This window comes from Boleophthalmus pectinirostris, unplaced genomic scaffold (assembly GCF_026225935.1).
Source record: "Boleophthalmus pectinirostris isolate CB_2022bp ecotype Guang Dong unplaced genomic scaffold, ASM2622593v1 HiC_scaffold_1, whole genome shotgun sequence".
Taxonomy (NCBI): domain Eukaryota; kingdom Metazoa; phylum Chordata; class Actinopteri; order Gobiiformes; family Gobiidae; genus Boleophthalmus; species Boleophthalmus pectinirostris.
The window spans coordinates 4,131,460-4,143,204 of record NW_026570970.1 but is presented as its reverse complement, the minus strand read 5'-3'; the positions used below and the strand labels follow the sequence as shown (position 1 = coordinate 4,143,204).

The window sequence follows — 11,745 nt, the reverse complement described above, 5'->3', positions numbered from 1 at the left end:
CATTTTAAAAGTCACCTTCCCAACACTGCATGCGCTAATTAAAGGTTGTATAGAGGATTTTCCAAGGAAGGAGAAATCCAGCGACTGTTTGTCCTTTTTCAAATGTTGCGCATGTGTGAAACCACCTCCCCTCCCCTACAGCTCCTACGTAGAAACACCTCCTCCCTCCTCCTCCTTACGCCACAAACAGGTTTGTTTACAGCTGCTGCACATGACTTGTAAACAACTAACTACAGTGTTGGTTAGGCAAGACGGAGAAGTGAGGAGCAGGGGGAGGGGGTGTGCGGACATTTCGTTCGCGGACGAGAAGTGAGGAGCAGGAAGAAGAGCGGAGCAGGGAGCAGGGAGAGAGGAGAGGAGAGAGGAGAGAGGAGCGGTGTGCGGAGATTCTGTGCCCGGAGAAGTGAGGAGCAGGGAGAAGAGTGGATCGGGCAGCGGGGACAGGAGCAGGAAAGGGGAGCAGAGAAGGTTGCGCGGAGATTCAGTACGAATGAACTAACTACAACACGCAGCAGCAAGCGGACTCTTTCTTTGCCTTGAAAATTACGTTTTCAGACATAGGATATCGCTTTCGTGTCCTGAAAAACGTTTGTCTCGCTCTTGGAAATAAAGTAAGTTTTCATAATAAGCAGAAGTTTCCTGTCCAGGAGTAATTTGTGGACCAGTGCGTCAGTCTTTAGACCCTTCGTCTGCTTCAGTCGCGCCATCGCTGGAATGAATCTATAAGAATCACCTTAGTTTGGCTTCGCTGCTTTTCCCCTTGTCTTCTTCTTTCACCTCAAAAACGGACTTTCTTTTGCGGCTAACTGCTCCTGGATTCTTGTCGCCATTGCAACAAACTTTGTGCGAACTGCGAGGAAGATATAGGTCAAAAAAAGCCACTAAGAACTGTTGCGTTGGTGGAGTAAACAGCGTCTGTGCGTCTTGCGTCTGTGGACTGCGTGACAGTCGTACGTAAACCACGTACCGGCGGCGCAGGCAAGTCAGTTACACTAGAAACGTAGGGAGTTTGATTGACAGCCTGTCAGCTCACAGATAACGAGGCAGTGTCGTTATCTATTGGCAAATGTTTAGCCCCACCACGTCCAGAGTTGATGAATTTTTATTCTCTTTTTTTTGGTCATCATAATTACAAGGCGACTGCATCTATAATCTATCACTGACAATTTGAAACAAAAAAAATCCTCCATACAACCTTTAAAAAAAGAAGTGATTATTTTAGATGTGGAATTGCCAATCTCTACTGAACTAAAAGTAAAGTAAGCAGGTGTTCACTTGAAAACTACCACTGCATGACATCACAAAGTGGGTTAGCAGAGCATTTTGACGTTCGGAGACTAACAAAACACGTCTCCAGGTCTGTTTTTGAAGAGGAAACAACATTATAACACGACTTAAAGCTCACAAGAGTCAGTTTTGGACCTTTAATTCATCTGTTTTAACAATATACTGTAGATGTGTGTGCCTCGTTTGACCAGCAGAGGGCGCCGCGTCCACACAAACTCGCGTCCGTCCGTCCGTCGGCTCCGTGTTGAGGATTTGGGCTCAGAGACGAGAGGAGCAGAGGAGTGGGAGGGACGGGGGCTGAGAGGGAGCTGTCCCAGGTCCTGAAGCCAGACCACCCTCCCGGAAAACAAACTGAAAAGCGCACCGTGTAACTTTCCGCCTGCTTGTTTCCATGGATACGTCACTGCTGCTCTGCCTGGAATGTCCCAAAGTGTAACATTAAACAGCTCGACTTACTGACGTTTATTCAATTAAAGTTGGTTTTAAAGCGCAAAAATACCCAGAAAAACACCGTTCTGACTGTGAGCGGGGTCGGCAGAGCAATGACGTATCCATAGAAACAAGCACAGAAAAGTTACGCAATGCACCTTTAAATCAAAATATACAAGCACAATGAGTGTGTGTATAAATGTACTGCAGTTTTGGTTCCTCTTTCTGTTCATAATATCCTTTGAAAATACCAGATTCTGTGCATTATTATTATTATTTTATTTTATTTTATCTTAACTTTATTTTATTTTATTTTATTTTATTTTATCTTAACTTATTTTATTTTATTTTATTTGTCCAGGTCTCATCCAACTGGTCCAAGTCATGTCCACTTCTGGTCCAAGTCTGGTCCACGTCTGGTCTGGTCCTGGTCCAAGTCTGGTCCAGGTCTGTCCAGGTCTTGTCCATGTCTGGTCCAGGTCTGGTCCAAGTCTGGTCCAGTCTGGTCCAGGTCTGTCCAGTCTGTCCAGTCTGGTCCAAGTCTGGTCCAAGTTTAGTCCAAGTCCAGGTTTGGTCCGCGTTCAGTCCAGGTCTGGTCCAGCTGGTCCAAGTCTGGTCCAAGTCTGGTCCAGGTCTGGTCCAAGTTTGGTCCAAGTCTAGTCCAAGTCTGGTCCAAGTCTGGTCCAAGTCTGATCCAAGTTTAGTCCACGTCTGGTCCATGACTTTTCCAGGTTTGGTCCAAGTTCAGTCCAGGTCTGGTCCAGCTGGTCCAAGACTGGTCCAGGTCTGAACCAGGTCTGGTCCAAGTCTGAACCAGGTCTGGTCCAGGTCTGAACCAGGTCTGGTCCAAGTCTGAACCAGGTCTTGTCCATGTCTGGTCCATTTCTTGTTCCAAGTCTGGTCCATGTCTGGTGCAAGTCTGGTCCAAGTCTGTCCAAGTCTGGTCCAAGTCTGGTCCAAGTCTGGTCCAAGTCTAGTCCACGTCTGGTCCATGTCTGGTCCAAGTCTGATCCAGTTCTTGTTCCAAGTCTGGTCCAGTTCTTGTTCCAAGTCTGGTCCATGTCTGGTCCAAGTCTGGTCCAGGTCTGGTCCAAAGTCTGGTCCATGTCTGGTTCAGTTCTTGTTTCAGTTCTGGTCCACGTTTAGTCCAGGTCTGGTCCAGATCTGGTCCAGGTCTGATCTCGAACCTTTCAAAATAAAATTACAATTCTAATAAAAATACTGTTAAATTCAAATTGTCAAAATGAACAACAAACAGTGAAATGTGAACAAAATATAGAATAAATTTATTCAACGCGACATTTCAAATAAATGATTACACATTTAAAGTCAACACAAAGAAAAAACAAACACTTCTCTTCCAAATAATCAACTTATATTCAAAATAATAATAATACATTTACAGTATAAATTCTAAAAATAATCTTTAAATATTTTCTCAGACAATAGCTTCATATACAAACAGACGAATCGAACGTGTTTGGAGAATCTCCGCTCCTCAGATTTCATTAAATACAAGATAAAAATGTTAAAGTAAATTCATTTTTGATATGTTTTTTTTTTACGTTTCGCACAGTAGTTCCACCACCTGAATGTGAGTCCTGAACACGACAAAATTATAACACCGATGTCAAAATATTAGACACGCTGGAATCCGTTTTACGACTGCACAAAAACAAAAACAAAACAAAAAAAACGGCGTAAAGGTGCACTTCGGAACTTTTCTTGTCTCCGTGGAGATTTTACTGCTTCATTACAGTTACAGATGTTTGTTTTTTTTAGCTTGAAAAACATCAACCATGGACTGTAAACGGGAAGTGTTCACGGGGGGCGCTTCGGGCTCCATCGACTCTGGCTCCAGTTCAGTTTCTATTGAAAAAACCGTCGCTCCTCTCTCCGCGACCGCTGCTCTCAGGCTCCTCGTTTTGGTCTAAAAATGTTCATATTAACCCACTCAACTTGATTTTTTTGGTGTTTTTATTTCACTATTTGGTCCGTAAATGAAGATATGAGCATTAATAACCGAACTGCTGCTCCCCTGCTTCTAAATTTGGGCTTAAAATGTTCGGATTAACCCGCTTTTTGTGATTTTGTTGGTGTTTTCATTTCAGTATTTTGTCTGTAAATCAAGCTATGAGCGTTAATAACAGAACTGCTGCTCTCAGGCTTCTAAATTTGGTCTCAAAATGTTCGTATTAACCCGCTCTACGTGATTTTGACGATGTTTTTATTTCGCAATTTTGTCCGTAATTCAAGATATGAGCATTAATATCAGAACTGCTGCTCTCAGACTTCTCGTTTTGGTCTTAAAATGTTCGTATTAACCCAACAACCCAACTCTTTTGTGCGTAAATCAAGATTTAAACATTAATCTCAGAACTGCTGCTCCCAGGCTTCGAAATTTGGTCTTAAAATGTTCGTATTAACCTGCTCTTCGTTTTTTGATGGTGTTTTAATTTCGCTGTTTGGTCCGTAAATCAAAATATGAGCATTAATGTCAGAGCTGCTGCTTTCAGGCTTCATATTTTTGTCTTAAAATGTTCGTATTAACCCGCTCTACATGTTTTTGTGGGTGTTTTTATTTTGCAGTTTTGTCCATTATTCAAGGGTCTGTGCAGGACAGAATTTTTAGTCCCACTTCTGCCTCGTCTGATTCATCAGCCACAGTATTAGAATTCGTTCGCTCAGTGATAGGCAGTTTATTTATTTTTTTATTTAACCCATCGCTGCTATTTGGTCGGGATGTATGCAATGCACCGGAACATTCAGTGGTGTCCAAGTAATTACCGGCTTCACAGCTCTTCACTGATTGGCCGGTGCGCAGTCTACAACTTCTGGGGTTTTTGCAAAAATCGTCTAGTGTTTTCTGATTCCTGAACAAGTCGCTGGAGAGAAATTAAACTGAGCGGAGGCACTAGGTGGCTTCATTGTAATTTCCATTCCCGTTCCCGACCTTCATCCTCGATGTTTTGTGCGTTTTGTCCACTTTCTTAAGCTCTGTCAAACACGGACAGTATTTTTACGTTTGGAGCAGACGCGGAAACTGAGTTACACGTCTCAGAAAGAAGTCAAAATAAAAACCCAGGACCTTCTCGCTCTGTCTCTGTGGAAATGTCTAGAATGTTCCGCAGTAGAGATTAAAACCGTCTATCGCGAGGGAGACGAGCAGGTCACAGCACTACGCTACATTACAGGTCAGATCTGTGGAGAGTCGCACCTGTTCTCACAAGGAACTCATGTATTTCTGAGGAGTAGAAACACCTGTGATCATTAAACGCTGCTAATGGAAATGTTTTAATGCCACACCACGGAATATCCCAGGTAAAGCGATAACATCTCCAGCCGACCCTCCACCAGAAAAGTTCCGCAGTGCGCCTTTAACAAAAACAATAATACAAACATAGAAAAACAGAAGATAAAGATACTGAAAGGTAGTTCTGAAGAAGTGGGTTTCTGGGTTTTGTTTCAGAGGCGACGAGATCAGCCGAGTGACGCTTTCTAACTACAGACTGAATATGAAAGATCATTTGTTACATCAGATTTAGAATTTTAAATATTGCCAAATTTCTTATTTTGAATTTTTTTACTCTGAAAAAACATGTTTGAATTATTTTTGTTCAAAATTTTTGTTGCTGTAATTTTAAATGTACATTTTCAGTATGTTTCAATATAAAAATAAAAATGCCGCCTTTTAAATATTCAGCACAAATGTTTTCAAGCTCTCAAATTCAACAGTCCAAAATCCAGAGTAAAATTTAGAGTGTAAAACTCAAGAGTATAAAATTTTAAGTAAAATTCAGAGTGTAAAATTTAGAGTTTAAAATTTAGAGGGTAAAATTCAGAGTAAAATTCAGAGTGTAAATTTCACAGCAAAGATCCAAGACGCCAAGACAGAAGCAATCGATCGTGTGTGTGTGAGGAGGACAGAGGCTGTTTCCTTTTGGTTCTCATTTGTGGGCGGGGTTTGAGGTTTTGATGAGGCAAATTCTGACCAATCAGATTGATTCACTGCTTCACTGCACCATTTCCTGTTGTTACTAAGTTAGATCAGATCACAGTGGATCGATTGCTTCTGCCTTGGCATCTTGGATCCTTCCTGCGAATTTTTTGTTGAATTTAAGGCTTGAAAATATTTGTGCTGAAAATTTAAAAGGTGATATTATTTATGTAAAATTTTAAACACTTTGAAAATCTTCACTTTGTAAATTTAATTAACCGCCTTTCAGAATAAAAAAAAAAATTCAAACATGTTTTGTCACAGTTAAAAAAATTGAAAGTGAGAAATTCGGCGGCGTTTAAAATTCCAAAATCTGATTAAAGTATGATGTTCCAGACGTAATACAAACACAAAAGACTTCATTTTGGTTTCAGATACAAAAATAACTTACATTTACAATTTTGTACAAGAGGACAAAACACTGCGGTTCCGATGCCATAACGAGATCTGTCCAGATAATTTAATGTTTACAAAAATCTCACAGTGCTAGCTTAAACTGCGATTCGTCCTTCGCTGAGGACACGTGGAAGACGATGGAGCTGTCGTTTTGTTGATCATGTGGGCAGCAACTTCAGTTAAAGGGCCCATATTACACAGGGCCATTTTCTGTTAGAGTGGGACTTAAACAAGGAAAAAAATAAAATAAAAGCAGCATTTTAGCGACGTGCTGCTCCTGAGACTTTGCAGTGACGTCAGGTTTGGGGGAGTTTGGATGCTGCATTCTACTGCGCTCGGGACTCGAGGAAAATGGAAGTCCACCGTGAGAAAGTGCAGTGGAACAGCCAATCAAATCAGGATTCTGAAACACAAACTCGGGCTGGTTCGGTGCAGAACGAGTCGGTTAGATTTACATCACAGCAAGAATGTCAGCGCACACGGTAAACGGGGAGAAATGTCTTTTCATCATTTTGATCTGCTAAGTTGTGTCTGTGTAGAGAAAGTGTTTTCTATAAACTTTGTAGTGACATTAAGGGCGACTCACACTAGGACTTTAGACCCGTGTCGTGCTCAAGCTCGATTATTGTGGGTTTTATGTTTTGCTCTCAAACCTGCACATCTGAACCGGGCCACGGCCTGATGATGTCATCACACGGCGCTGTTTGTTTACATGTGCTAACACTTTTAGTGGAGAAAAAAAGTCCAGCGGCATTAATATCTATTAAACAGTGAGGCAGACGCGTGTCCTTTTATGATCCGTGCTCCTCCGTGAGTTTATGGAGATAAAAACAATGCAGAGCACTGAGGACATTGTCCTTACTGAAGGTGAGCGCGGGTTTGCCGTGTGTTTTGGAATTAAGTCTAACTCAAGTAACAGAGCTCCTGTTAGCCTCACACCCCCCGAGAATGTTGATGACGTCAACTTCAAAGTATCAGCACGCACGGAGTTTTAGTGAACGTAATTTGACTTAAGAAACGCATAGAAAAAAAACCCAAAAAACATCCCGCGATGACTTGTGAACCTAAAACTGCGCAGAAAACTTTGGGGTTTATTTTCGAGAACAAAACAATCTTGGGTAATTTGAAACGGAGTGATAGAACACGAGAGGACTGACACCCGAGACGTGAACCCAAACACTGCAGGTTTGTTTTGTTTTGGACGAAGGAACAACATTATTTTAAAAGTCCAATGATACTCCCCAATCATAGAATCATAGAATCATAGAATCATAGAATCAGAGCCTGGCGAACCAACATCTTTCCCTTTATATTCTACAAAACAGTGAGTCTGGTTTATGGGACCAGCGGCTGAGGTGCACAGTGAACCAATCACACAATCCATAAATATAACGCACAGACACGACCGGACTGAAGTTTGGACTCAACCTCTCATTCAATGTTTCTTTTTTATATACTACATACTACATATATAAAAAATTCAAGCAACATTCAATTTTGTTTTTTACATTAAGTATTTAAGTGTAAGTATTTTATTATTTCTTTTTTTAAGTGTAGCAAGATGTATTTTCATATTTTAAGTACAAAAAGTTTTGTTCCACTGGCAGATAGTTTTACTTGTCAAGTGAAACTGACTCAAATCATGATAAAACTTTCTTAATTTAAGTTGTCTCAACTTGACTAGATTTTGTTTTTTGCTGTGTATTTCCTATATTTTATAAACGTACATAAGAAATGAAATTATTCCGGGCGTACACTGTGCGATTTTTGGCTCTTTTTGAGCCGATTTTTCACTCGTGCGACTGTTTTTGGGATCAAACATGAGGAAACGAGAACCGATTAATACCGCATGACCAGCTCCTGATCGGCAATTGTAGATCACAAGAATTAATTAATTTATTTTTTTTAGTTTTTAGGTTTTCTTTTTTTATTCGGTCATTTTGCAGCACTACATAACAAAACAAAAGACAGACTACAAACTCATGAATCATAACCGAAAGGGTTTAGGCTTTAAGTAAAAAGTTCTTATAAAGCCAAACCCGATTAAACAACGACAGAATTCCAAGAAAGAAAACCAAAGTATGAACAGCAAGTTTACAGTTTGACGTACGACTTACTGTACATATAAGACAAAATATAAACTGAAACAAACAAAAATTAATATTAAACCTGTTTGAAATCCAGTTTTGCTCGGAAGAAGAGCTGTGAACTTTTAAACTCTGTGATTTTGTCGTACAGTTTGAGCTGGAGCTGAGTGAAACGATCGAAAATATCGCACAGTGCACGCGGAAAAGAAAAGTTATTTATTTTTCCATTTTTCTTTACTAAATAATTCCATGTATCTTGCTTTTTTATTTGATGTTTTCTGTTTGATCTAAAATGTAGAAAGAAAAGAAGTAAGAAAAAAAAAGCGTTGAATGAGAGAACGTGTCCAAACTTTTGACTTTTGTTCTTTGTGAATTTTCTGGTGGAGAATCCGTCGAACGCTTTTCTCCATGGAGATATTATTGCTTTGTCTGGAATGTTTCACAGTATGGCATTAAACCTTTTTTATCTTCATGGAGACCAAACCAGACCAAGTCATTATTTTTAGGTCTTGAGACTTGACTTGATAAAATGGACTAAGACTTGAGGCCTGTGACTTGAGAAGCACTTTTAAATCTGAATTTGTTCTACTCGGACCATAATGATTCACTTTAAAAGCTTGTGAAGACATTTAAAAAGATGAAAAACAATTAAATTAATTTCTACAACTCTTAAATACTCATATATAAATATTTTATGATTTTTTTTAAAAGTACAATTTATCGTAAAATTCATATAAATTCCAAAAATCGAAGCTATATTTGGTACTTTTTTGGTTTAAAGACTTGAAACGACTTGAAGCTCAAAGCAGACGACTTGGACTTGACTTGGACTTCTGGGCCAGTGACTCGAGACTCGACTTGGACCAATATTTGACTTGGGACTTGACTCGGACTTGAGATCAAAGACTTGAGACTTGCAAAACAACGACTTGGTCCCACCTCTGGTCAGAACACCTGTTTTTGAGGGTTTTTTTTATTTATTTTTTTTAAATGTAAAGTAAAGCTGTTTAATGTCACACTGTGGAACATTCCAGGCAGAGCAATGACGTATCCATAGAAACGAGCAGGTGATGAACCCTCCACCAAGAAAGTTACACAATGCACCTTTAAAAAACTTTTCTGGAAGGGGATCTTCTTCTTGCTTCTCTCCTTAAGATGTTATTGTTTTCTATAAATTTCCACTGTACGATAAACGTATCTTGTGTCCATACTGCGGAACATTCCAGGCAGATCAACGATGTCTCCATAGCAACAAGCAAAGCAGGCGACGGACCCCCAATCAAAAAGTTCCACAGTGCACCAGGTCATGTGACAGGAATGTACGCAGTGTCCCATAACGATCCTTTACTGGACTTTTCGACCCGTCCTCGCTCTGCGTCCGGTCGCCGCGGTTACGCCTCGATCCCCAGAGGATGGAAGTGTCCGGCGGGGAGCAGGTAGCGCCCCAGCCACTGCAGCGCCCGCGGGTACCAGTGCACGCCCACGCTCTGGGTCTGGGGCGGCGGGACGAGGCTGTGGAGGAGTCTGAACGGAGCCAGCGCCCAGTGAGCGAGCCGCGGCCGGTTCAGCGCCGCGTAGCACGACGCCAGCACGCGGTCCACCACGATGGAGCCGTGCTGGGTGAGCGGCGCGTACAAGCCCCGGCTCCTCCGCTCCGTCACCGAGGACACGACGGCCACGCCCTCCCCCCCGCCCCCCCGTGACGTCACCACGCACTGTCCGGGCTCCACGTCGCTGGCGAACACCGTCCTCAAAGAGCGGCGCGCGCAGTCCGACACGAAAATGAGGTGAGCGGCGGTGAGGGAGATGCTGGCGCCGTCGCTCGTGCGGATGACGTAGAAAGTTTTGTTGACGTGGGGCTGGCGGTCGATGAAGGACAGCACGGGGCTGAAGGTGAGGGGTCCGCGCCCGTCCGAGGAGGAGGAGGACAGCACCAGGTCTCCGGGGACGACCTCGCTCATGAGCTTCGTCCCGCCGTCCTTCAGAGACACCAGAGCGTCGCCCGGGAAACAGCCGCCGGTCTTGGCCGCCACCGAATGCTCTGAGGAGATACGAAGAAGAGAGGAAGTTATTTTAAAATCAGAGCTGTAGTTTGACTTTTGCACTACAGCGGACAAACATTTTAACATACTCACTAGTTTTAAGATTTAAAGTGCGTATTGCCATGTGCACAAAATGCTTTGCCCTGTACAATGAATTGTGGACTGTTGTGGACTGTTGTTGGACCATTGTTGGACTGTTGTGGACTGTTGTTGGACCATTGTTGTACTGTTGTTGGACTGTTGTTGGACTGTTGTGGACTGTTGTGGACTGTTGTTGGACTGTTGTGGACTGTTGTGTGGACTGTTGTGGACTGTTGTGGACTGTTGTGGACTGTTGTGGACTGTTGTTGGACTGTTGTGGACTGTTGTGGACTGTTGTGGACTGTTTGTGGACTGTTGTTGGACTGTTGTGGACTGTTGTGGACTGTTGTTGGACTGTTGTGGACTGTTGTGGACTGTTGTGGACTGTTGTGGACTGTTGTGGACTGTTGTTGGACTGTTGTGGACTGTTGTGGACTGTTGTGGACTGTTGTGGACTGTTGTGGACTGTTGTGGACTGTTGTTGGACTGTTGTGGACTGTTGTGGACTGTTGTGGACTGTTGTGGACTGTTGTGGACTGTTGTGGACTGTTGTGGACTGTTGTGGACTGTTGTTGGACTGTTGTTGGACTGTTGTGGACTGTTGTGGACTGTTGTTGGACCATTGTTGGACTGTTGTGGACTTTTGTGGACTGTTGTGGGCTGTTGTGTGGACTGTTGTTGGACTGTTTTGTACTATTTAGGACTGTTGTTGGACTGTTCTTGGACTGTTGTTGGACTGTTTTGTACTATTTAGGACTGTTGTTGGACTGTTGTTGGACTGTTTTGTACTATTTAGGACTGTTGTTGGATTGTTCTTGGACTGTTCTTGGACTGTTTTGTACTGTTGTGGACTGTTTTGTATTATTTAGGACTGTTCTTGGACTGTTGTTGGACTGTTGTGAGCTGTTGTGGACTCTTGTGGACTGTTTGTGGACTGTTCTTGGACTGTTCTTGGACTGTTTTGTACTGTTCTTGGACTGTTCTTGGACTGTTGTTGGACTGTTTTGTTACTGTTCTGGGCTGTTGTTGGACTGTTCTGGGCTGTTGTTGGACTCTTGTGGGCTGTTGTTGGACTGTTTGAGGACTGTTTTGGACTGTTGTGGACTCTTGTGGGCTATTGTGGGTCAATAGCAGCAGGTCTGTAAAAGTCAGACTTTGCCTCAGAGCCAAGGACCTCTTATCTGGATCAGACTCGACACACACGGGGGCAGAAGGTTCAAAACAGGCACTTCCTTATTACCCACACGAGCAACATCTTCCTCCTGAGATATTCTCTTTGAAACAATCTCCAAACTCTATAATCGAGGTTAACAAACTTTATTCTTTGATTTTTTTTATATATAAATAAGTATATTTATTTGATTTTTTAAATATAGAGATTGTAGAACAGCTGAATATATAGTTTATTTTGGACACATTTATGTTT

The 11,745-nt window shown here is 42.2% G+C and overlaps 1 protein-coding gene across 1 annotated transcript in view; it reads right to left on the bottom strand.

The window, feature by feature from the left end:
• Positions 1–9,580: 9,580 nt before the first annotated feature.
• Positions 9,581–11,745, bottom strand: part of LOC110159958 (indian hedgehog B protein-like) — a 47,698-nt gene continuing 45,533 nt past the window's right edge. The window contains exon 4 of the mRNA XM_055152200.1: positions 9,581–10,237. Coding sequence (XP_055008175.1) covers positions 9,588–10,237 — 650 coding nt within the window. The 3' untranslated portion in view covers positions 9,581–9,587. The remainder of the gene's footprint in view (positions 10,238–11,745) is intronic.